Source organism: Acomys russatus, chromosome 29 (assembly GCF_903995435.1).
Source record: "Acomys russatus chromosome 29, mAcoRus1.1, whole genome shotgun sequence".
NCBI classification, from domain to species: domain Eukaryota; kingdom Metazoa; phylum Chordata; class Mammalia; order Rodentia; family Muridae; genus Acomys; species Acomys russatus.
In genome coordinates, this window is record NC_067165.1 from 41,471,355 (window position 1) to 41,497,632 (window position 26,278).

The 26,278-nt window shown below is 47.0% G+C and overlaps 2 protein-coding genes across 2 annotated transcripts; one reads left to right on the forward strand and one right to left on the reverse strand.

Annotated features, from left to right (window-relative positions):
- Nucleotides 1-1,376: 1,376 nt before the first annotated feature.
- LOC127212049 (ubiquitin-like protein FUBI) lies at nucleotides 1,377-1,856 on the forward strand. The gene has a single exon (XM_051172185.1). It carries the CDS (start codon nucleotides 1,384-1,386, stop codon nucleotides 1,816-1,818), a length of 435 nt encoding a protein of 144 aa, XP_051028142.1. The 5' UTR covers nucleotides 1,377-1,383; the 3' UTR covers nucleotides 1,819-1,856.
- Nucleotides 1,857-6,206: 4,350 nt separating this feature from the next.
- Nucleotides 6,207-26,016, reverse strand: LOC127212045 (carbonic anhydrase 6-like). Its single transcript, XM_051172181.1, has 8 exons — nucleotides 25,486-26,016; nucleotides 23,125-23,304; nucleotides 20,254-20,402; nucleotides 19,132-19,224; nucleotides 15,076-15,145; nucleotides 12,474-12,631; nucleotides 9,578-9,689; nucleotides 6,207-6,247 (listed from the first exon to the last, which is right to left on the reverse strand). Exons 1-8 carry the CDS (start codon nucleotides 25,556-25,558, stop codon nucleotides 6,228-6,230), a joined length of 855 nt encoding a protein of 284 aa, XP_051028138.1. The 5' UTR covers nucleotides 25,559-26,016; the 3' UTR covers nucleotides 6,207-6,227.
- Nucleotides 26,017-26,278: the final 262 nt, after the last annotated feature.

A 26,278-nucleotide genomic window follows, 5' to 3' on the forward strand; every position in this document is an offset into this window, starting at 1 on the left:
ATACATTTAAAAATTCCAGACAGAGGAGGAGGGTGCTGCAGAGACTGATGCAGCAACGAAGGACCATGCATGGTGAGGACCCAGACACTCTGCTCAGATGTAGTGACCATGCACGGCGAGGACCCAGACACTCTGCTCAGATATAGTAGATAGCCAGCACAGTCTCTATGTGGGTCCCACAATATGAGGAGTAGGGACTACTTCTGACATGGACCCTGGCCCACAAACATTGATCAATTCCCCCTCACTGGGAGGCCTTGGCAGACCACAGAGGAAGAGGATACAGGTTGTACAGATGAGACTTGATAGGCTGAGGTCAGATATTAGGGGAGGAGGGCTCCCCTTTTTGAGGACAAGGGAGGGAGGGAGAGGGTCTCAGAGAGGGAGGGTGGGACGCAGAGGGAGATGAGGGAGGGGGCTACAATCGTGATGTAAAGAATCCAAAATACAGAACAAGCAGGTAACTTTTATTGCTAATCCCACTACATGGGAACAGCTCTGAGACTGGCTGAGACATGAATGTCTATGCACAGACAATGCTTCTTGCTGGCTACAGAATCCCTGTGACTTATTATTAGATGCCATTCTTCATATGGCATGAATGAAGATTTACAGATGTCTTTCTTCTGCTCATACAGAGAGCAGAGAACCAGCCTTAATTGTTCTGGGCATCCCGCACACCTCATACGTTTATAATTTTAGGATTGTATAATGCTTGTGAGAAATTATAGTTTTCATAACAAAAGAACTGGACACCGACACTAGATCAGACCTGACAGGATTTATTCCTCTCAGCATGTTGGGTCCTGACATCGTACATGCTTCCTGTTCCAGCACCAAGTGCTTCAGTTACAGCTCCTCATCAGAACAGGACAGCTTCAAAGAAAGCTTCTGATTCTAATTGGTCCAGCATTTCATACTGTCCCACACAGGACTTCTATTAAGCCTGCAATTTCTTAACATTTAGAGACTGGACCACAAATGCTATTCCTAGCTTGTTTAACCATTTTTCTCAATTTTATTTGGGCCCCTACAAAGGTATTATTCATCCCAAATCAACCAGAAGAAACCTTAAGAGAATGATGCCCCATTTCCTCTAAGAGGGGTTGGGTAGGTTTTTGGTTGCTTCCTTGACTATAGATGTTTATTTTTATAGGTGGTTGGTAGTCAGTTACTATCGGTCTTATTAGGAGAATTAGGTTGGACTCAGGGATGTCTCTCATTTTCCTTTATCTTTCCTTGTTAAGTTTGGAGACAGAGGTTGAAAAGAAAGAAGGGGAAATATAGAAATATATGGGGATGATAGGACAAAAAAGATTATTCACTCTTTCTTGACTCCATCTTCGTGGTAGCAGTGGCGCCATCTGTGGGTTAGTCGCCAACATGCAGCTCTTTGTCTGTGCCCAGGAACTACACACCCTCGAGGTGACCAGCCAGGAGATGGTCACCCAGATCAAAGCTCATGTGGCCTCACTGGAAGGCATGGCCCCCGAAGAGCAAGTCATGCTTCTGGCAGACTCGCCGCTGGAGGATGAGGCCACCCTAGGCCAGTGTGGTGTAGAGGCCCTGACCACTCTGGAAGTGGCTGGCCGCATGCTGGGAGGTAAAGTCCATGGTTCCCTGGCTTGTGCTGGAAAAGTGAGAGATCAAACTCCCAAGGTGGCCAAACAGGAGGAGGAGGAGGAGGAGGAGGAGGAGGAGGAGGAGAAGAAGAAGAGGACGACAGGCCGGGCCAAGCGGCGAATGCAGTACAACCGTTGCTCTGTCAATGTCGTGCCCACCTTTGGCAAGAAGAAGCGCCCCAATGCTAATTCCTAAGTCCCACTGTGATCCTGGCACTCTAATAAAGCCATTTTGCCCAGACCGGAAAAAAAAAAAAAAGTAGATTATTCAATCTACTTCTCAACTTAAGGCCTTAATTGTTACTCACAAGGTTATTTTTAATTCATTGGCATTGATTTTATATATTGAAGCAAAATGAGTTTGATTTTGATACACTGGTATAATTTCAAATTTAAGATTATTCTTTAAATACATTATGCATATATGTGTATATATTTCTACTCTTATGTATTATACCCATACAGTTCAAGTAGAATAAAAGGTTTACCTCCGATACTTTGAAAGTGCTATTGCAGGCTCTTTAGAATAAGTAAGTTATACAAGTTAATTGTTAATTGATCAAATCATGGTCATGTCAAATACTAGCCTACTTATAAGACTATATGCGCTATAATAAAATATTTTTTTTAAAAAAGAATATATGGGCTGGAAGGAGGGCTCAGAGGTTAAGAGCACTGGATGCTCTTTCAAAGGTCCTGAGTTCAATTCCCAGCAACCACGTGGTGGCTCACAACCATCTACACTGAGATCTGATGCCTTCCTCCGGCATTCAGGCAGAGGAATAAATAATAAATAAATCTTTTAAAAAAAGAATATACATCCTAGATTTAACAGATAAATATGATTCTATAGATAGATACAGTAAAAATGGTTAGATGGGGTCTTCAAAAACCTCAGAGACCTACAGAATATGGCATTTAAAGATGTTCTTACTATTTCAAAGATTTAATGACAATAAGACAGGTTAACTCCTGGCAACACCCAGCCTACCGCAAAGAAGATGATGAGCATCAAAGAACCTTTTTATAGAGATGGCTTCAAGTGTGGCAAACCACCCACTGGACAATAGGTCCTCATTTTGGCCACTGAAAGAATTCTGCCTAAAAACGGGCAAGTTTTGATGCAGGAAGAGTTGACAGCCAAACTCTGCTAAGACAGGATAAGTAAGTCCTCCATAGTTCCTACCTCTCAAATAAAATAAGTCTGTCAGATACACTGGGCCAGAAGGATGAAGATGACGCTCCAATGTTATAGAGTTTTGAGTGATTGTTCAGGCAGCAAATTGTCTCTGTCATTTTGGTTTTTTCGCTTTGGTAGATGCTAACTTGCATTTCCTGTTTACTCAGGTAATACATTTCATTCCTTCTCAAGTCTCTGATGGATTTGAAGAACAGATAGTTTATTATACAACTAAGCTTAGTTGTTTAGGGGTTAAGATGTTTTTAGGTCTAGATAGATGTTTTAAGTTGATAGAGATGAGATATGACAGATATTGATTTACATTCGGATTTTAGACTCACCAAGACAGGAAAGATGTTTTCTTCAAGGTTGCCAAATACAAATAGCCAAAAACACTTTTAATGTAACATTAATACAATTCCTGGTCATGGTTATTCTTGCTGTATGTAGTTTATTTTATATGTGTGTAATAATATAAATATATATATATATAATATAAGAAAGCAAAGCTCTTAAAAAATGTTGTTGGATTTCTTTGCCTCCTCCTCCATTTTCTTAGGTGATTTATATGTATTAGAGAGATGGAGGAAGTCCATGTAGTCCAGGCTAGCCTAGAACTCATTAAGTAGCCAAGGATGACCTGAGGCTCTAATCCTCAAAGCCTCTTATCTCCAAAGTGCCGGGGTTACAAGCATGCATCACCACAACCAGGGTTTGCTGAAGAATCATGATTTTTCATGCCTTAACTTTTAAAATAAAAACATGTTTAAATATTCATAGCATCTTATTAAACATCTGAAAATGTTTGATTATTTCTAATATCAACTGCCTTGTCAACATATTCAGCAGTCCACAGTGGCTCCACAAGTAGTGTTGTAATTGCTTTTGTCAGACACCAGGAGGTGCCATTGAGCTGAGTTTTTCTTTTCTTGGGGGGGGAGAGAGAGAGAGAGAGAGAGAGAGAGAGAGAGAGAGAGAGAGAGAGAGAGAGAGAGAGAGAGAGAGAGAGAGAGAGAGAGATGGAGTTAGGGCCAGTCGCTATTGATGAATGCTTGTAGGCCCCCCTTGTCCCTCCTCCGGGTCCTCACTCCTGTCTCAGTCTGTCATAGAGACAGACAGTCCTGATGGAGCTGAGGACATATGGAGCGCATTAATAGGGTATGTGTTCAGCATGCATCTATTTCAGGGGCCCCCAGCAGACAGACGTTTCTGCCCCAGGCTTTTCTTCCATTTTGGCTGAGCCTCCAGAAGGAGTAGGAGACATTGGTGACCTCAGCTCTGAAGACAGGCTGGGGTGCGGGGATCAGCTGTCCTGAGGCCATGGGGCTTTCAGCTATGGCCATTAGTCATTTCTCTATGTTGTGACATCCCTGTCCCATGTGGGAGATTTGTTTTGCTTGATTTGTCTTCATCTGGAGGAGGGGGCAGAGAGCTCCTAATATGGCTGTCCACTGTGCTGACTCTGATGCGCCTGAGGGCAACATAGCTTAGTTTACTAGACACTCATTAGGTGTGGGTCTCCATCTCTCTCAGCAGCACAGTGTGGCTTTGACTTGCTGTGGCTTTTGTTTTATTTTGTTTTGTTTTTTGTTTGGCTTTCCGAGACAGGGTTTCGCTGTGTAGCCTTGACTGTCTTGGACTCGCTTTGTAGACCAGGCTGGCCTCGAACTCAAATCGATCCTCCTGCCTCTGCCTCCCAAGTGCTGGGATTAAAGGCCTGTGCGACTTGCTGTGTTCTTTAAAGCAATATTCTCAGTCTTTTGCACCCTTAGTCCCAGCACTCCGGAGGCTGAAGCACGCCCTCTTCTGGCCTCAGCAGGCACTGCATACATGTGCTGCACTGACCTAACACTCTCACACATGAAATAAAAATAAATAAATCTCAAAAAAAAATTTTTTTTTTATTGTCTGTTGATAGAAACAGAAATCCTGATCAAGGCAGAGGCGTAGCTCGGTGGTGGAGCATGAGAAGGGCATGATAAGGCCCTGGGCACCAGCCCCAGGGCCAAGGCACCAACAGTGGGCAAGAGGCTTCAACTAGACCCCAGATTTTCCCTCTCGTGCCCCCACAATTCCCCTGTCTATCCTGCCTCAGTTAATATTGATTGACAACTTGACGGGAGCTAGCATCACCCGGTAGACACGTCTCTGGACATGCCTGACAGGATTTCTAAATCAGGTTAACCAATGAGGGAAGAGCCACCACGAGTGTGAGTCACACTATTCTATGACCTTGAGCCCTGACATTAATTTAAAAGCAGGCTGGGCATCAACATATTATCGTTCTCTCGGTCTCTATGTGTCTCTGCCCCTTTCTGACTGCAGATACGAAGTGAACAGCTACGTCTTAATCCTGCTGTGTGCCTTCGGGCCATGATGGACAGCGGCCCTAAGACAGTGAGTCAGAGGCAGCCCTTCCTTCCTTAAGTTGCTTTGTCAGATATTATGTCCCAGAACAAGAAAAGTTACATGGTCCCTGCACTGCCTTACTTAAGTATCTGCATCCCAGAATATTCTGTGTGTACCTGCCCCACCCACTCCATCCTTCCAGCTGAGCTGTGTTAGCATACCTGCCCCAGGCTGCCTAGCAACCGATGAAGTCATCACCTGCCCACCATTAGGTGTGCCCCTCTGCCAGGTGTGGTGGCACACACCTGTAATGCCAGGCAGAGGCAGGTGGATTGATGTCAGGTCAAGATCAATCTGGCCTACAAAGTGAGTCCAGGACAGCAAGGGCTACACAAACCCCTGTCTCAAAAAAAGAAAAAAAGAAAAGAAAAGAAAGAAAGAAAGAAAGAAAAAATGCACTTTCCCGTGTGATCTCCATATCCTCCTCACTGTCCCTCAGAATAAGGAGAAGGGACACAAGGGGCTGGAGAGATGGTTCAGTGGTTAGGGTCACTGGTTGCTCTTGCAAACGACATGGTTTGATTTCTGGCACCCACATGGTGCTTACAAACACGTGTAACTCCAGTTCCAAGGGAGTCACTGCCCTCTTCTTGTCTTTTGGGGGGCACTACACACATATTATACACAGACACATACAGGCAAAACACACACATAAATTTAAAAGTAGAGCTTAATTTTTAAAAAGCAAACTGGTACAGAAGAATAGTAAGACAGAATTTAAAAAATGAAAATTTCCGAAATCACTTTATTACATCTAAATGCTAAAGGGAAGTTCAGGCTGATTTGTAACTTAGATCAAAGTGAATGATTTTCCTTTCCCTGGGCTGGGGATCAAACCCAGGGTCAAGGCCAGCTGTGTACCATGAGCTGCATCCCCAGGCCCCAAATTTAAGTGAATGACTGACAGGAGACTGTGGAAGGCTTCATCCCTTTGCATGTCTGGCCACGTCTGTTTCCATCGGAGATGTCGTCTCATCCGCATCCCTTCTCTGCTATCTGATGTAGCTTACTTCTTCTCATGGATGGCAACCCAGCGCTGTCAGAGAGAGAGAGAGAGAGAGAGAGAGAGAGAGAGAGAGAGAGAGAGAGAGAGAGAGAGAGAGAGAGAGAGAGAGAGAGAGAGAGAGAGAAACAGAGAGGGGGGAGGACAGAGAGAGACACAGACAGAGACACAGACAGAGAAACAAAGAGAGAGAGAGAGAGGGAAACAGAGAGAGACAGAGACACAGAGAGACAGAGAGAAAGAGACAGAGAGACAGAGAAACAGACAAACACAGAGAGAGAGAGAGACAGAGGGACAGAGACAGAGAGAGACAGAGACACAGACAGAGAAACAGAGAGAGAGAGAGAGAGAGAGAAAGTATTAAATAATTATTACAGGTTTACAGAGATGACTGCACTGACAAAGTGCCATGTCCTGCATGGCTTGGAAACCTGACTGGGGCAAAAGGAGACACACACACAGGAGACCTGAGATGAGGTGAATTGCGCACCTACTACACACAGCCCAGAATCCCAGAAATGCTCAGTCCTTGCACACACTGATTCCTCTGACCCTCACTTGGGGAAGGCTTTGACCACTGCCATGGGCCTGGGGCACTTGGGGGTTGGCATGGCTGTGCCCAGGTCAGACAACACACATTCACCAGGACTCCATGCCTTCTTTCCATAGTCACTCAAGCATTCCTCAGCTCTCCAACACAAAGGGCCTGCCATGCAAGACGAGGATCTGAGGGAGCAGATCTCAGGACTCATTGCAGGCTGTGCACTGTGGCAGGCTGCTACAACCGTGGCCCTAGGGGGGATGGAGACAGACAGCCTGCCGAATCTGAGTTCTGGCTCCAGGGAGAAACCCCATCTCAAAAGAAACAAAAAAATATTGAAGAGCCAGGCATGCTGGTGCACACCTTTAATTCCAACAAAACAAGTGTATCTCTGTGAGTTTGAGGCCACCCTGGTCTACACAGGAAATTGCACTCCAGACAGAGCTACATAGTGAGATCCTGTCTCGGTGCCGGGCGTGGTGGTGCACGCCTTTAATCCCAGCACTTGGGATGCAGAGGCAGGCGGATCGCTGTGAGTTCGAGGCCAGCCTGGTCTACAAAGTGAGTCCAGGATGGCCAAGGCTACACAGAGAAACCTTGTCTCGGGAAAAAAAAAAAAAAAAAAGAGATCCTGTCTCAAAAATAAATAAAGTGAAGAAGAGATTTAGTGTTGGCCTTGTGCTTCCACACTTACACTTACATGTGTACATAAAACACACACACACACACACACACACACACACACACACACTTTAAGGAAAAGATTAGTTTTAAAAGCTCAAACTTGCAAGTAATTACAGAAAAAGGAAATGCAGAGTAGCCTGACATAGCTCCTTCGCGTGTGTGTATTTCATGTGTGTGAGTATGTGTGTGTGAGTGTATGTGTGTGCGTGCATGTGTACGTTGCTGAGGAGGCAAACCAGAGCTTCACACATGTACTAACTCTAAATCACATCCCAAGTCCTCCAACCTGTGTGCTTTTGATTCCTTGGCTTCCCTTGTATGATTAGTTCATATGGTCAGTTAAAGGATCACATGAAATGTTCCTGTGAGTTAATATGACCAACAGGGATGGGACTCCATAGAACTGTGTGATACCTGTGGGTCATGCAGCATGCTGAGTGCAGCTGCCCATGGCTCTCCAGGAATCCGTGTCTCAGGGAAAAGCAAAATGCATCCGTTCTCTGCACAGGGCACAGTAATTGAGGTCTCATGGTGGAAGTGAGGGAAAAGGACCTCCTGATGCCCACTGGGAGGTGAGGCAGGCACCATGCACAGGGGGTTAAGAGTGAGGACAAAGAGGACATGTAGGCTCCACTGCAGGGAGCATCCTAGTACGGGTGACTGTCTAGGACATGTGCGCTCTTTGGAGGGTAGGTTGGAGAGTCTCCCATGGAAAGAGCATCTGGAATACAAAACACCAAATGGTCTGGTGGCTCGTGTTGCAAAAATAGTAAATAATGATAATATTTTTAAGAATAGTAAAAAGTTGTATAAGGGAAAACGGAACATGGAAAATCATGGGAAAAATGATAGGTCAATGAATGAGTCTAACATTCTTTGCTTAGCCTAGGTCTAAGTGCCATGAAGCACGTAACCACGTGACCGTGTCTCTAGGACTAGGAATCCGCACAGGCAACTCTGAGTACAGCATGGCAGACACTGTCGTTACATCTGCTGTCATTTTATGGGAAGAGAAACAACAAGAGAAAATAATAAATGTACCAGGGAGTAAAATGCTGAGGGTTAAATGGGTCTTAATGTGCATGTGGGTGGATACAGGTGTGACTTGTAGCACGACACCTGGGAGTTGATGTGTAATACAGAAAAAGCAAGGTACAGGCTCTTGGGAAACAACCTCACTTGGGCTCAGTAAAGGTAACTTGAGCCTTCACTCAGAAGACAGAGTTCTTGGAGTACCTTTGTCACTTGGTTTCTTGTGGGACATTGGAGGACAAAGGTTGAGTCCTCCTACCTCCAGATGGGCCCTTCGATATCTCAGGATATTTACTGTAACTGGGTCCATAGTCTCAGATCTCTCCTTCTCTTTTACAGCCCAGGCCTTAAAACCCCAGGCTCTCCCCTGGGGGTCGCCTTTTCTGGTAGTCCTTTTCTGGCCACTCTCCTGCCCCTTCCCTCAGGAACTTCAGGTCCCCTGTCCTTCTCCCGCCCTGACTTTGTTCTCTTTTATTCTTTTGGCTTTTGACTCCCCAGCTACACAGTTTGCTGGAGACATAGAGTGCACATTAAACTGTAGTTCTTTGCTTTCTGGCTACCTCTGCACTTCCCAAGCTCTGCCTTTCTTTCCTGCTTGAGACACTCAGTAGGGTCACCTTCCTACAGAGAGGCCTAAGAACCCGGATTCTCTCTCTCTCTCTCTCTCTCTCTCTCTCTCTCACACACACACACACACACACACACACACACACACACACACACACACTATCTCACAGCATAGGGCTCTCAGATGCCAACCCCTGTACCTCCGGTTTTCTAGTCCTCCATGCAGGCCAGGAAGCAGCTCTGCAAGCAAGCGTCCCCCAGACCACGGAGGAGGAGGGAGGACATCAAGGGCAGCAGTTTCTCCCACCAAGTGTCAAGATCAGGGAGGCTACAAACCATGTTGTTCCTCCTCTGTTGCTCTCAATGAGATGGGAGAAATAGGTGTCCCCGCCTTCTTCTGACCTGTGCACATGGCCTGTGTGAGCATCCCTGCCTGGAAAAGGCCATCTTTCCCTCTTGCTAGAAGACACCAGGCTGAAAAGGGAGGGACACAGAGGACCACAGATGACACATAACAAGTAAGAGTTAATGCCACTCACATCGTTGGAAATTGGCTTCCACGACTCTCCCGTTGCGGGGCTGGGTCTCGCGGTAATTATTTTGAAGGGTCCGGTTGTTGGGATCCTTGATAGAATTCTCTATTTTCATGACCTGCAGACAACAGAAGGTGAATTACGCAGGGGAAGCACTGGGAAATGTAAAGCATTTACCTAGTGACTGGACAGGAGCTAGGATCTGTGTGGCAGTGAGAGCCTGGAAGAAAACCTCAGGTCCAGCGGTTCTGAGTGGTCAGCCAGCTGTGACCTCATGTCTCACCCATCTGTTCTTCCATCCATCATCCCACACACTCTGGTCTCCTTTTTTATATGAGTATTTGGTTAACAGAACAAAATCCGTCCATAACAGATAGGTATTGTGGTGAGCTCAGTGTTTGTTTTTCTTAAAATATATTCTGTCTACATCCTTGAGAAGTGCTTTTTGCTGCATGCAGAAAAGTCTGGATTCTCCCTTTGTTCCCCCCCTCTAAGATTTTGAGTCTCCTGCCCTCTCTCTGTGACTGCCTCTAGACAATATCTCACTACATAGCCCTGGCTAGTCCGGAACTTACTATGTAGACCAGGCTGGCCTCAGATTCCCCAAGTTATGCCTGCCGCTGCCTCCCACGTGTTGGAATTAAAGCCATGCACCCCACACCCAGCTAGATTTCCCCTGGAACTTGGTGAGACATCTTCTGGATCTTTCTACTCAACCCTTCATCCCTTTGCTCCTTTGCACATTTGCCCCTGCATCTCCTTGTGCCATGGTTAGACCACTCTCCTTCCTGTCTTCCAATGTACTAAGAGTCTCTTGAATTAAACCTAACGCGCTGTTTAAACCCAGTCATCCAATTGTTAACTGGGGCTAATATGGTTCTATGCTACCAGACAGATGGTGGTGGCACATGCCTGTAATCCCAGCACTTGGGAGGCAGAGGCAGGTGGATCTCTGTGAGTTCGAGGCCAGCCTGGTCTACAATGTGAGTTCAAGGACAGCCAAGGCTGCACAGAGAAACACAAATTTTCCTCTTTAAAAATCTTGTTTTTTTATCCCCAAGTCTGGTTGACCATTTTGTGCTTCTTGTCATTTTCCTATATTAAATCTCTTATTTCTTTATACACATCAGGCACATTTACATTATTTGTCTGGTAATTCCCCCATCTGGCATCTTTGTAAGTCTCACACTGATGACCCCCATTCACGCTGTCTTCTTGCTTGTGTTTTTGAGATTTTCCCTGACAGTGCTGGAAATAGATCCCATGGCCTTGCTAGGCTAGGCAAGTATTCCTTAAACCAAGCTATCATCTGAGCCTTTGTTTTTTTTTTTTTTGTTTTTGTTTTGTTTTGTTTCTAGACAACTATCTTATTTTGCAGCCCAGGCCAGTCTAGAACTTACTGTGTGTCCAAGGCTGCCCTAGAGCTCTCAATCCTCCTGCCTCAGCCTCTGCTGAGGTTACAGGTGAATGAGCCTGAGCTCATTCTGTCTAATAACGTCACTTGTAGAATCTTCTAGATCCAGATTTAAGGAGCACTCTTCCAAGACAACTGACTCCTGCTCTGTCACTTATCTGGGGACAGTCCAGCCTACAGAGCAATGTGTTTTTGTGGGAGGGTCCTTGCCTAACAGAAGCCTTTTCCATATTCTCCTGGAAAAAAGAAATCAAGTTGAATGAAAAGGAAGATTTGTTTCTAAGGAGCATAATCAGTCTAAAGAAATATTAGATTTGCCTTGTAGCTTCAGTAGTGTTTGCAGAATATTCAACTCAACGAACGCATAGGGTGTCCCCATGTGGTCTTGTCTATTACTAAAGTCTAGAAGCACTTAGAGCTAGGCTGGAGGCTCACTCCTGTGAGCTTCCCATCCAGGAAGAGGAAGCAGGAGGACCCCCATGACTGCAGGGGTGACAGAGTGAGACCCTGTCAGAGGGAGGAGGAGGTGAGGAGGCTGAGGAGAGGAGGAGGAGGCGGCGGAGGAGGTGGCATGGATGGTGCGAGGAGAGAGGGAAGGAGGGCGGAAAAAAGGGAAGGAGATTGGTTGATTGATTCTTGTGGCTGGACTATTTATTATTCTGAAAGACAAAAGGTGACCTGTAGAATAATCCTCCTCTAAAAACTGAACATAAGGTTGGAGGGATGGCTCACCGGTTAAGAATGCTTTTGGGTCTCACAGAACCTCAGTTTGGTTCCCAGCACCCACGCAGCAGCCTACCAGATCCTATGATTCCAAGAGATCTGATGGCCTCTTCGGACCTCCTTGGCCTCCTGCATGCGTGTGTGCACATATGCACACTCCAGCACCACAGACATACGCTCAGACACTCCCAAATACAAATAAAGTTAACTCATCTTTGTAAAGGCTGAATAGAAAGCTGTGTTTTAATAGGACAGAGAGCAGCAGTGTCGGATGCTAGAACGTTAGCTGCCCCAGGGCCTAGGACAGAACTCCCCTGTGTCGAAAACAAACCAACAAACAAACAAAAAAAGACCCAGCTGTAGGGCACTTTCTTAATTATTGATTGCTTGCTGAGGGCCCAGCTCATTGTGGGTGGTGCTGTTCCTGAGCTGGTGGTCCTGGGAGCGGTAAGAAAGCAGGCTGAGGAAGCCATGAGGAGGAAGGCAGCAAGAAGCATCCCTTCCATGGCCTCCGCACCAGCTCCTGCCTAAGGAGCTTACCCTGTTTAAGTTTCTGTGATGAACAGGTTTATGGAAATGTAAGCCAAATTAACCCTTTCTTCCCCAAAGTTCTTGATCATGGTGTTTCATCACAGCAGCAGAAATCTAACTATCCCTGATTGAGGCCTGTATGTGGCAGACACCAAGGAGCCAGGTGGGCTTCTGGGAGAGTCCTTGTTAGCCAGACAGTCAGGGGAGGCTTAGATAAAGGGGTGCCGCTGTTACCTGGGCCTTGGAGAGCTTGGTGGTATCTTGAAACACAAACCACTTGACGTTCTCTGTGCAGGGCGGAGTGGTGAGCGAGCCGAGGTAGGTGTAATAGTGCTGGATGTCTTGAGGCAGCATGTTCCGAATGTTAACCTTCTTCAGAGCTGTGGTCTCTCCTGAGGGAAAAGGCAGGGGATGCAGTAGGAAGGAGCTCTGCTGCCCAGGAGGGACAGCTCAGGCTCTGCCTCAGGGTATGGAATGTTCCAGTGTCCTCACCAAAGCCAAAGAATGAAGAAGCCGAGGAGTGAAAACCTGTTTCCCCCAGTTCACTGCTCTGTGGGTGAGAGAAGAGCAGGGAGCTGGGCTTGGGGTGCACACATGTAATCCCAGCACCTGGGAGACTGAGGCAGGAAGCTGCCCATGACGTCAAAGCCAGCCTGGCCTCTAATGTGCAAATGTAACAGCTAACATTTTAAACTGTACCATTAAAAATTAAGTGGTGAAGTCTCTGAAAGGGTTGAAGACCAGATGGTTTAGTCTGACAATGAAGCTTAGTTGTTTGGTGGTTAAGCCCCAGATACATGTTTTAAGTTAATAGAGATGAGATATGATAGATAATGATTTTCATTCACAATTTTAGACTCAGCAATATAGGAAAGATGTTTTCTTGAAGTCCGCCAAATACAAATAGCCAAATCACTATGAATGTAACATTTATATAATTCTTGATTGTTTCCTGCTTCGTCCTGTTGTATGTAGCTTAACTTATTTATGTGTAATAATAATATAAATGTATATGTAAAAAATAAATAGAGGGCTGAAGAGATGGCTCAGAGGTTACGAGGAGCACTGGCTTCTCTTCCAGACGTCCAGAGTTCAATTCCCAGCAACCACATGGTGGCTCACAACCATCTATAATGAGATCTGGTGCTGTCTTCTGGTGTGAACGCATATATACTGTATACATAATAAATAAGTAAATCTTTAAAAAGACATTTAAAAAAAAGAAATATAAGAAAAATAGGTGCTGGGTATGGTGGCACATGTCTTTAATCCCAGCACTCAGAAGGTAGAGACAGGCGGGTCAATGTGAATTCGAGGCCAGCCTGGTCTACAAAGTGAGTCCAAGACAGCCAAGGCTACACAGAGAAACCCTGTCTCAAAAAAATAAAAGAGTAATGACTGGGTATTATTTTTGCCCTCCATATGGTTGATGTCAGCTCTTTCCTTTCCTCTAAACACACACACACACACACACACACACACACACACACACACACACACACACTAATGCCCCTGGCTGATAACACAAGTAGCTCTTCCATCAGCTAAATAACATTTCCCTCTGGTGTTTCAAGTGGTTATTTCTACCCAGAATGACATGTCGCAGCTAACACTGGGGCCAGTTGCCTTTGCTCTGTTTTCTGTGATGAATACTTGTAGAGAAACTGTGACAAGCCCTTGAATTCTCATATTTTTATTGATGGAGCCTTGTGGCTTCTCTGAATAATTTCTATTTCATTGTACTTTGTAGACATCGTACACACTAGGGCTATCTTAATAAAGCTAAAATACACAGTATAATATACAATAAAAAAGGTCGGGCGGTGGTGGCACATGCCTTTAATCACAGCACTCGGGAGGCAGAGGCAGTCAAAATGCTGTGAGTTCAAGGCCAGCCTGGTTTACAAAGTGAATCCAGGACAGTCAAGGCTACACAGAGAGACTCTGTCTCAAAAGAACTAAAAATAAAAAAGAATAAAAAAATGTTTTGTGACCGGGCGGTGGTGGTGCACGCCTTTAATCCCAGCACACGGGAGGCAGAGGCAGGCGGATCGCTGTGAGTTCGAGGCCAGCCTGGTCTACAAAGTGAGTCAAGGACAGCCAAGACTACATAGAGAAACCTTGTCTCGAAAAACCAAAACAAAAAACAAAAAACAAAAAAAAAACAAAAACAAAAAAAAACAAAACAAAAAAAAATGTTTTGTGAACAATTTATATAGAAGAGTAGGTTGTTTTTTAAGTGGTGAGCCATTTCTTTTAGGAACCTAAAATGTTATAAGAGTTTTTTAAACATTCAATTTTTTTTGTTTGTCTGTTTGGTTTTTTTGTTTTTATGAGACAGGGTTTCTCCACGTAGCTCTGGGTGCCCTGGGGCTCACACTGTAGACCAGGTTGGCCTTGAACTCACAGACATCTGCCTGCTTCTGACTCCCCAGTACTGAGATTAAAGGCGCATGCCACCACCCACCCAGCAACATTCAATATTTTTAATTATAAGTGACATTTGTAACTAGAGCTAATTATTTCTGGTGTTCTAATTGGAATTTTGATTTTCTTACCTTATATACCTCCATAATTGCTACATGTTCTGTTGGGGTTAAAATTGCACAATAAACGTCAACTTATCTGTTAAAAAAGTATCCACACTTGGGAGCTGAGGAGGGCAATGCACAAGAACTTGCGAACAGGCTTCTCAGAGGTATGTTTCCCTCCTAAAGCTACAGCAGAGAGGCCAGGACGAGTGTCCACAGCCGGAGAGACCCCGCCTCCCCCGGAAGGGCTGCGGCTTCCCTTCTCACCCCACACTCAATCCTCTCCTCCTGGCGGCTTTCCTTACCTGGGTTCCTGACGTTGGCCAACTCAGAAATAAAGCTGCTGTAGTAAGTATTCTCAGCGTAATCGTCAATCTGGGGAGAAGCACAGAGCACTCAGGACAGAGGAGAACTTGGCCCACGACCCCACACCAGCTGCTTGGTTTCCTAACTGGGAGGCTAAGCAGAGAGCAAGGAGGCAGCGCCTCAGCTGTGGTAGGAGGGACAAGCGGACTGTTCCTTGTTATCAACTGCCTGGGCTCTGTCCTCAGAGCTTCTAACAGACATGAAGTCCTATTACTAGAACATTCTTTTGTATGAGTATTGATTTCATTGACTTGGTTTGTTTGTTTGTTTTGTTTTGTTTTTATTTATACAGTATTTGGCCTGTGTGTGTGCCTGCATACCAGACGAGGGCGCCAGGTCTCATTATAGATGGCTATAGTCACTATGTGGTTGCTGGGAGTCGAACTCAGGACCTTTGAAAGAACAGCCAGTGCTCTTAACCTCTGAGCCACACCTCTCCACCACTCATTGACTTGTTTTAAAGTGTATCAAAGTTTCTCTGTGTGTCTGTGTGTGAGCCATCTGCATGCAGTACCCATGGGGGCCAGAAGAGGGCATCAGACCCACAGGAACTGGAGTCACAGTAGGTTGTGAGCCATCATGTGGGTGCTAGGGACTGAACCCTGGTCCTCTGCAAGAGAAGCAAGGGCTCTTCACCACTGAGCCATCTCTCCAGCCCTGACTGTTTTTTTTTTTTTTTTTTTTAAGAAGAAAATAAAAGTTGCTTTTGGTGTAAAAGGCATAGTTTATTGTTCTTTTCTGTGGTTAATTTTGTTGGTTTAGGTTTGATATTGGTTTGGTTTGGTTTTTTGTTTTGTTTTGTTTGAGAAAAGATTTTCCTTGCTGTCCTGGAACTCACTGTGTAGAACAGATTCACCTCAACTTGGTACAGGTGGCTGTCTCTGCCTCCCAGTGCTTGGATTAAAGGCCTGCAGCACCAACACCTGGCTTGATTTTGCTTTTGACACAAGGTCTCCTTGTGTGGCTTGGGCTGCTCTAGAACTCTCTGCCTACACCATGCTGGCCTCAGACTTGCAGGTCTCTGCTCTGCTTCCCGCTGCAGCACGGCAGCACACATCATCACAGCAGACTATCGGACCCATTGTGTTGATTTCTTTCCTCCTTCCTGTAGGTTACGTGAATTATTCATATTACTCTCCTTATCTCTTCTCTTAACTTTATTATTACTGTTTGTATATGCTGGAGAGGACACATGACTGTGGTGCGCATGGATAGAGGTCGGAGGACATCTCTGTGGAATTGTTCTCTTTACACCTTTAAGTGGTTGCCAGGGGTCGAATTAGGTTGCCAAACTTGAATCACAATCCACATTACCCACCAAGCTATCTCACTATTATCTCTGTCTTTTCAGTGTGCGTATGTATGTGTGTGTGTGTGTGTGTGTGTGTGTGTGTGTGTACACATACACATGCATATGTGCCACCAAGCCTGTTCGGATCAAACTCAGGTCCCCATGTTTGCACAGAAGCACTTTCCTGATTGAGCTGTATCTCTCCATTCCCTGTCTCTCCCTGTTTCTCTGATATGAAAACTGATTTGATGAATCATGGACATATTGAATAATATCTGGAAGCAAATGTGAATTCCCATCTTTTACAATTGCCCTGGGATGCTTTCTTGTCTGTCTGTCTGTCTGTCTGTCTGACTGTCTGTACACTTGTTTAGGTACTTTCCTGTCTTCAATCTGCAGACTATGCCTCCCCAACAGCATTGAGCAGTTAATGTCTCAGCTAAGCTTGATATTTTTAGATTTTAATTTTTATTGATTTATTTATTTGGTGTCTGCCTTTGTAATTCAGGCTGTCCTAGAACCCACCACGTAGGCCAGGCTGGCTTTGAACTGACAGCTTTCCTGCCTCAGCTTCCTGAGTGCTGGGATTACCTGTGTGATCTCCCACACCGGGCTCTGGTTGGTTTTTAAATGTCACTTTTTTTTTTTTTCTTTAAGACAAGGTCTCAATATGTTGCCCTGGATAGCCTGGGACTCTCTAAGTACACCAGGATGGCTTCAAACTGGAATTAAAGGCATGTACACCATACCTGTGTTTTTCTGTTGTTCATTTTTAAGACAGGGTTTCTGTATGTAACCTTAACTGCCCTGGAACTCACTCTGTACAGGAGGCTGGCCTTGAACTCAGAGAGATCCACCTGCCTCTGTCTCCTGAGATTGAAGGTGTGTGCCACCACTACCCAGTCATACCTGGCTCTTAAATGTCACTTTTCTTTTCTTTTTTCTTTTTCTTGTTTTTTGAGACATTGAAACAGGGTTTCTCTGTGTAGCCTTGGTTGTCTTAGACTTGCTTTGTAGACCAGGCTGGCCTTGAAGTCACAGAGATCTGAAAGCCTCTACTCTGAAAATTGTCACTTTACTTTTTTTTTTTTTTTTTTTTTTTTTTTTTTTGGTTTTTTTGAGACAAGGTCTCTCTGTGTAGCCTTGGCTGTCCTGGACTCACTTTGTAGACCAGGCTGGCCTCGAACTCACAGCGATCTGCCTGCCTCTGCCTCCCGAGTGCTGGGATTACAGGCCTGCGCCACCATGGCCGGCTCCGTCACTTTACTTTTTTAGCCTGATTCCTAAGGACAGCTGTAGATCTGTGGCCACCGTGAGTTGGACAGAGGTTGGTCTCAAATCCCTTGTGACTTGTCTTTCTACAGAAGCTCTACACACGAGAAGCTCAGCGCACACTCCTGTCCCCGCTGACTTCGGCTTTCCTTGTCACCAGGCCCCTCTGAGTGTCTCCCTGGTGTCTCCCCTGTAGAGATCTGACTGGCTGCTGTCACTGTGGCTGGACTGTGGCCTCGCACTCTTCTGTCTGTGAGCGCTGTCACTTTTCTGACCGCGCGGTCACATTTGTTTACTTCACTGACTGGTCCTTGGCTTGGGGCCTTGACTTCTACCTAGTCCACTCTGCTGCCCAGCTTGAACAGCTCCTCAGTTTTCCTGACCACCTGGTCCTGAAGAATCTTCCTGTTTGACCCCAGGAGGGGTAGGGACCAGAGTAGCCCTGGGGTGGGGGAGTCCTCTAGGCCTCATGCATACTGGAGATTCTACCATCTTAACTTACTGCTTGCTGCTAGCCCGTGCTGCATGCTGGGAGGTGGGCTGCATGGTTTTGTTTGTTTTTTTTAATCTTCCTTTGCAGTGTTTTATTTGAGACAAAATCTCAGTGTCGCTACACAGAGAAGTCCTGTCTCGAAGGAAAACAGAAAAGATCTCCCTGTCTAGCCAGACTGACTTAAAATCTTTGATCCTCAGCCTCAGCCTCCTGAGTGTAGGTTTACACTTTGCACCACCACAACAGCTTAGTGTGTATCTTTTGAGACACTATGGAATCATTGGGTGTTTCATTTTGTTTGTAAATTGGTCCAGGTTTCCATTAAGTTTTTGAAAATTAGACTCCTGTCTACTTTGAACTTATTTTTTAGATTCATTTATTTTATATGTGTGGGAGTTTTGTCTGCGTGTGTGTCCGTGTACCATGTGCAAGTCTGGGGCCCTCAGAGGCAAATGAAGACATTTGATCTCCTGGAACTGATTGTGAACTGCCATGTGAGTGCAGAGACCAGGGCTGAGTCTTGGGAAGAGCAGCCAGGGCTCTTAACCTCTGAGCATCTCTCCAGCTGCCTCCTGTCTACTTTCATCACGATCCCTAAGTCCATCGTGTGGTCCCTCTTAGAGTGCAGCGCTGTTGCCTTTGTCTGGTTGCACTGGAGGCTTCACGTGGCCCATTACAGCAGCCTGTGTCCAGCCAACCCTTCTGGGATACCAGGTCTTTCAGTCACCTTATTACTCAGGGTCCCATGGCTCATGGCACAGGAGTGACCAAGGGCTGGAGAAATGGTCAACCCTCCTCCGAGGGAGCTTTCCCAGTAATTCTGAGCTTAGGAAGGGATGGAGAAAGACACTGAAGGGCATGTGACAGTCACACTGCACATCTCATTTGGACATGAGGGCACAGCCCGATTGCAGACACACATGTGTAGTAGCAGCCTACCTCAACCAAGAACGCCACCACAGACAAACCGTCAGGTTGCTCCTTGGCTTTCTCAAAGCTCTTGTAGTTTGCATTGTAATGAACAACATGAACCTGTGAGTGAGAAAAAGCAGGGCAAGGGCCGGTCACCTGGACGTCGAACACTTAAAGGATTCTAAGGGGAAAAAGGAAAGACCGTGAGCTGTTCCCGCTGAGGCCTAGATGATCTCACACACCCCTGACCTCTCTCCTCCCATGCAGGCTACAGGTCCCAGCAGCCAAGACCAGAAAATTCCCTGAGAATGTAAAGAGGGAATGTGGGATTCTAGGAGATGGTGGTTCTGGTTTGCCTTGAACCAACCTCCCTCCTGGCAGAGGCTGGATCATATGAGGCCACTATGCCCTCCTCAGGCCTCTACAGAGGAGAGAGTGAGCAGTGAAGGCCCCTCCCACAAGAAGCCTCTACAATCAGCAGTAAGCCTGAAATCAGCCCAAAGATGGACACAGGCCACAGAGGGACCCTAAAGCTCTAACACACAAATTCAGATGAAACAGAGGCCAGCCTGCCATGACACAGGCGAGAGACGCCTGCCATGCTGTGAGTTCTCAGAAGAGAGATCCTGTTTACATTCCCTCACAGAGTGGTGACCAGGGAGTAGTTTCTGAATAAATCAAAAATAAAATCAACCACAGGGTGACTGAGCCATCGCCATCATATTGGCTATTTTAATAAGGAAGGCAGAGCCTGAGAGGTGGCTCAGTTGGTAAAGCACCTGCTGTGTGAACATGAGGAACAGAGTTCAATCCCCAGCACCCTCCAAGGAAAACTGGGCAAGCAGTGCAGGCCTGTAATCTAAATGCTGAGCTGTGACAGAAGGATCCCTGGGGTTCAGTGGCCAGGCAGTCTAGCTAGTTAAGCAGACCCAGACTCAGTGGGAGAGCCTGTCTCAAAACAACAGTTGGAGTGTGATAGAGGAAGACAATGTTAACCCCTAGTCTCCACACATAAATGTGCATGCACACTCACATGCATGTGCACATACGTGACACCTACATAACACAAATATACAAACACATATTCATAAAAATAAAAGTGATGATGGAGCTTGAAGGAACGTGAACCCTCTTAGAGTCCTCACATACCTCCATTGCACGTCTCATCCCATCAATGGTGTGTTCAGAGCCGGTGATTTCTGGGAATCCGCCTCCCCAGTGCAAGTGCATCTGCACAGCTGTGTATGTAGTGCCGTCAGAGTCTATCATGTGCATGCTGTCGGGCAGGGTGATCTGCACTGCAAGAGAGAACAAAACACAGGGAGACTCAGAGTTTCCAGTAACAGCTCCCTGGCCACCTCCCACCCACCACCCAAGACAACCCAAGGTGTTATAGATGGATGGGAGTGCTGTCCCCAAAGGGAAGGGGTTGTGGTGCACAGGACACAGAGCAGTCAAGATGGATGCTAGGACACCTCTCTGTCCAGAACCAACAGGTTGTGGGGGAGGGGAGACTCCAGTGCAGCAGATCAGCTTGTTGGTCTTATAAATTGGGAAAGCTCAGAAAAAATATTGTCTACGGTACACGCCTATACTCCCAGCAATTGGAGGCAGAGGCAGGAGGATTGATAGTTTGAAGCATGACTTTGTGGCTTTCCGCATGAGCCTGTTAGCTAGCCCACAGAAGGGCCAGCTCTGCTGGACTGGAGGCAGCACCATGCTGGGCTGTTTGTGGACAAGGAAGCTGCTCTGGGAGGGGGAAGATTCAGTAACTTCCTGTGGTTCCTGGGCCAGGACAGAGCTGGGCTGAGAACCCAGTACCTACATCCAATCACTACCCACACACCATGCTGTGGCTCAGCTTCTCCCCAGAGGACAAGAAACCAAGTTGCACAGGCAACCAGGACCATGTGAGCTCTTGCTTGGTTTAGGACCTAAACTGACTGAGATTCTAACACTAAATTGTGAGGCTTGTTTGCCAGAGGAAAAATGAATAGGTCCTCCTGCCACATGCCCTCCAGACTTACTACAGGGCCAGGACAGGGTCAAATGATGCAGAGGTTCATCTCACTGTCTCTGTCTCCTGGAAGGAGCTAAGGAAGAGGAAAACTGGGTAGTGACACCAGAGAATGACTAGAAAAAGACAGTAAGATACTGGTCGGCCATGGTGTCACATGCTTCAATCTCATTGCTTGGGAAGTAGAGATGGAGCAATCAGAATCTCAGGCCAAGTCCAGGAAGCCAAGGCTAATACGGAGAAACCCTGTCTCAAAAAACCAAAACAAAAACAAAAAACAAAACACAATTTAGGCCAATTGTTTCATCTGTAGCTGGAGGCTAGCCTGGGCTCTATGAGACCCTTTTTAAAAACAAACAAAACAATTTAACTTAGGAGCTGAGAATATAGCTCAGCTGCTGGGTGTCTGTCACACAGGCACAAGGCCTAGGTCTCCAGGATAGGATGAAAGAGATGATCTTTGAGCCATGTCTGCAATCTCAGCACTCAGGATACTGAGGCAGGAGGATCACCAATTCTCAGCTGGTCTAGGCTACAATGTGGGACCCTGACTCAAAAGAGAGAAAGATCTGAACCAGCCGGATGACCAGCAGATCACAGCATCTGACGTTTGAGCCTGGCAACTTGGTGTCGGTGCTCTGTGGCTTGTGCACATACACAGCTAGCACACACGTGCAGTAACAGTGGGTCAAAGTGCTTTTTAAAGGATCTGATTCAGGTCTATGCAAGCAACCAATGCTCTCCCCTGCTGCCAAGGTCTTCTTATTCAAAGTCACCAAAGTGGCGCTGGGAGCACTGAGATGACTTGGGGGCAGAGAAGCTTGCTGGCAAGCCTGTGGGCTGAGTTTGCTTCATGTATCTGACAAGATGGAGAAAGGAAAGTAGGTCTTGAGATTCACCCTTGATCTCCACAAGTGAGGAGTGTTACAAGTTCCTCTCTCTCTCTCTCTCTCTCTCTCTCTCTCTCTCTCTCTCTCACTCTCTCTCTCTCTCTGTCTGTCTCCCTCCCCCCCCCCTCCCCTCATTAATTTGAAAGTGTTTACAGGTGCCTGTGGATGCAAACATTCCTCTCTGGGATGTCCCTTTCTTTCCCCCCAAATCGTCTAAAGGAGTTGGAGCTGTGATTAGATGACCATAACACGCTAATCCAGGTGTGAAGACGTGAATGGCCCCTTTGTAGAACACACGGTTTTTATTTAGAGCCTCCAAAAGCTCAGTTCTCAAGAACAGAAGAAAAGATAAAGGAGGAGGTTGCTGAGTCAGCTCTGCCTGAGGGAATGGGAGGCAGGAACCTGGACCCCACTGAGCTTCCCAATGGACCTTCCACTGCAGGAGCAGCAAGAGAGATCCCAGCAACTTCCTGTTCCCAGCACTCAGCTTCTAGGAGACAGGCTGTCTCCATCCTGCCTCCATTGACAGGCCTGCTCAGGCAGCTTGGAAAGGAGCTGTCCTTCGGAGCCTGTGGCTGTGCTGTTGAAAAGCCCAGGCCCAGATCTCTCTGTCCCCAGATCCACCTACTGAAGGTTCCAGACTCTGAAAATGGATTCACCTTCCAAAAGCCTTTGCTCCCTCTGTGAGGAACGACAATTTATCCTGGATTTCGTCAGACAACAGGCATCTGGACATTTGCTGTCCTCAGATGACCGTTAGTGGGGCTGAGGTAGAGTGCCTGCCCCGCATGCCTTCCGCCCTGGGTTTGCTATCCCCACACTCTCCCGCTCTATGAAAACTCTGCATGGTAGGTAGCATAAGCCCAGACTCAGGAAGCCTAAGTGGCAAAGTCAGGAGCTCAGGGTCATCCTCAACTGAGGCCAGCCAGGGTGTCTTAAAAAATGAGGAAGGCTGACAAGTGTAGCCAGCGCTCCCCAGGTTTGCCTAGCGTGTGCAGGGCCGGAGGTTCTACCTCAGCCCATGAAAACCCGGCCCCTGTGCAGGCTGCTCCTGGCACACATGCGCACTACCTGCTTTCCATGTGGACTTCTAAGGCTACCAGCACCTCTTACCTGAGTGTCCGTTGTTAGTCATGGGGAACTCCAGCTCCTCCTCCTCATAGTTGACCATGATCGGCGACCTCAAGGTCTTGTTGTATTTCACCTTCCCCGTCTGCAAGTCGATGGGCGACTGCCTCTGTCCCCCGCAAGTAGGGTACTTCTCAGACCACTCATTTAATTGTGGGTAATCCCCTGCAACAGGAGAGGGTGGAGCCCAGTTCAGAACTACCCAGCTGAGCCTCCTCTGAGCTTTCCTATCAGGCCGGTGTCAGGGTCTTTTGGGGGCAAGACCCACAGGGCAGCCTTCTGGAAACAGAAGCGGGACTTCCAGAAGACAAGCCAGGAGAGTTCCACACTAAGCTGAGGACTCGGGGTGTGTCAATGGTGCTCCCATCGTCCTTCGCAGCTACAGTCATTAAGAACCAGAGCTAGCCGGGTATGGCAGCACATGTCTTTAATCCCAGCTCTCAGGGAGGCAGAGGCAGGGAGATCACTGTGAATTTGAGGCCAGCCTGGACAGGACATCCAGAGCTATTCAAAAAACCCTGTCTCCAAAAAAGCCACTCCCCCCAAAAAAAATAATCTGAAAAAAAGAAAGCTTGCTCTACAGGACAGCCAAGGCTACACAGAAAAACCCTGTCTCAAAAAAAAAAAAAAAAAGAAAAGAAAAGAAAAAAAGAAAAAAAAGAAAAAAAAGGTAGGGGGAGAGATGGAGGGAGGGAGGAGAGGGAGGAAAGAAAGGTTGAAAAGTTCATCTTTCAGGAGATAGTTAATAATTCTGAGGCCACAGTAATGAAGGCCAGTCACTGCAGATGACAGAGGCCCCCACAGCACTGAGGGCATTTGTTAAGCCACTCGTTTTGGCTTGGTTTTGGTTTTTAGACAGGGTCTCTCTATGTAGTCACAGAGATCTACCTGCCTCTGCTTCCTGATTGCTAAGATTAAAGGGGCAAGTCACCACGCCTGGCTCTGTTCAGCCTGTTGCAATAGAGGACACTTCAAGAGAAGCTTTTGGGCTGGAGAGATGGCTCAGAGGTTAAGAGCACCGACTGCGAGCCGGGCGTGATGGCACACGCCTTTAATCCCAGCACTTGGGAGGCAGAGGCAGGTGGATCGCTGTGAGTTCGAGGCCAGCTTGGTCTACAAAGCGAGTCCAGGACAGCCAAGGACTCTGAGACCATGTCTCAAAAAAAAAAAAAAAAGAAGCCTGTGACACAGCCCAGTCCTTGATCCAAACGCCTTGGGTCTGGGGCATAGCTCAGCAGTATAACTTGTGAAGAGTGCACAAGGCTGGACTCCAGGGCTAGGGAGACCTACCAGGCATTTACAAAAGCCCCCCTGTTCTAGGTGCTGTGGGGCACGTGAGAGGGAGACCTTCAGTCTGGGAATCTCCAACACCACGAGGAAGACAAGGGTTTGCCATCGGGATCCTCCATTTCTGTCGCCTCTGAACCACTCACTGCCAGTAGATAAGGCTGCAGGTTGACACCGGAAAACCCCAATCTTCCCAGGCAGCCGTGGGACCCTTCTCTGAATAGGATGACTGGTGGGACTGCCCTGTGAGCCTTGATTTAGGACATAAAGTCCACTCTGAATGTGAGTCCCTGTGTGATGGGAGAGGACCATGAAGAGAAAATTTGTGTCCAGTGACACTTTGGTCTCCTGCACATTCCAGCAGACTCCAGCCTCCCCAACCCCCAGACACTACCATCCCCAACATGGTTCAAAAGGGATACAAGAGGGAAGATTCTTCTATAGTTCCCCTTGGAACGTCTGACTGGTTATAAGGTCAGTAGACTCTGATGAAGGCAAGGCATCCTGGGTGAATTGTGACTAGGCACATTTCTGAGGAGGAAGCTGTCTGTGGTCCAGCAGTCTCTATGAGGCCATGAGTGTCCTTTCCAGACACCTCGATTGTCACATATTCTGACACCAATAAGAGCTTCACACTCAGAAATGGGTTCTTGAAGCAGCCAATACTGGGTGGAAAAGTTTTTTTTGTTGTTGTTGTTTTGGTTTTTCGAGACAAAGTTTCTCTGTATAGCCTTGGCTGTCCTGGACTCACTGTGTAGACCAGGCTGGTCTCAAACTCACAGAAATCCACCTGCCTCTGCCTCCCAAGTGCTGGGATTAAAGGTATGCGCCACCATGCCCGGCCCTGAGTGGAAAAGCTTTTAAAGCTGCCAACGGAAGCCGGGCTGAGGCAAAAGGCTGTCTCCTCTCCTCCTTCAGGGTTGTAAGTCTATTTGCTCATTCATTGATAGCAAAACAAATGTGAACCCACAAGGAACAGGCAGACCCCAACAGAGGACCCATGTTGAGTACAGATGGCGGCCTTGTCACTCTGTCTTGAGGTGCCAAGTGGTGGCTTACCTGAGTAGCTCCACTGACACAGTGCCGGAATGCCCAGGAAGAACAGGGACACCATGGTCACCACAGCCCTCATGGTGGATGCTGTCGCCCTGAATGCAGAACAGGCTCTGGGCTGCACTTCTTTTAAAAGCTCAGAAACTGTAAATAACAATTTCCCAGGCCCAGCTGGCTGATCCGCCCTTGCTGCACCCACTGAACAATAACACCTCCCCACAATGGCCCTTCTGACATGGTGCTGTGTGCACGTGCCTTGCCTCCTCCCCAGGCATTACCACAGCCAATTAGCCCATGGCTGATTGTTCCACATCTTTGGAAACTTGGTCCAGGGGCCACACAGTGCAGGCATTGTGGCCCTTCAGTCATGAGTGAAGAGCCTGAGGCACAGTGTACCCAGAAACAGGGGCTTCCTGGACCATGGCATTATTTTGTCTGCCCTTTCTCCTGGCTGCTGAGGGAACCACCAGGGCCTGAAAACCTTGCCAGGTTCCAGTTGGTATTTCCTGCCTGTCCCAGAGTGGACATAAGAACATCCCTGTTGGGGGATGGTGACATAGCTCAGCGTTTAGGAACACTGGCTGCTCTTCCAGAGAACTCAGGTCCAATTCCCAGCACCCATACAGCAGATCACAGCTGTCTGTAAGTCCACTTGTAGGGGAACCTAATACACCCTCATACAGACATACGTTCAGGCAAAATACCAATGCATGTGAAATAAAACTAAATAGGTTTAGAAAAAAAAAGAACATCCCTAATGGCTCAGGGTGGTCCCTCCCCTCCCTACCCACCCACCCCC

Bases quoted from the DNA above. Each gene is read 5' to 3' on its own strand.
- LOC127212045 (XM_051172181.1), bottom strand. From the start codon at position 25,558: ATGAGGGCTGTGGTGACCATGGTGTCCCTGTTCTTCCTGGGCATTCCG. The intron at 23,305-25,485 runs GTAAGCCACCAC...CTCCTGTTGCAG, and splicing joins GTGTCAGTGGAGCTACTCAG to GGGATTACCCACAATTAAAT. The intron at 20,403-23,124 runs GTAAGAGGTGCT...TCTCTCTTGCAG, and splicing joins GACTAACAACGGACACTCAG to TGCAGATCACCCTGCCCGAC.
- LOC127212049 (XM_051172185.1), top strand. From the start codon at position 1,384: ATGCAGCTCTTTGTCTGTGCCCAGGAACTACACACCCTCGAGGTGACC.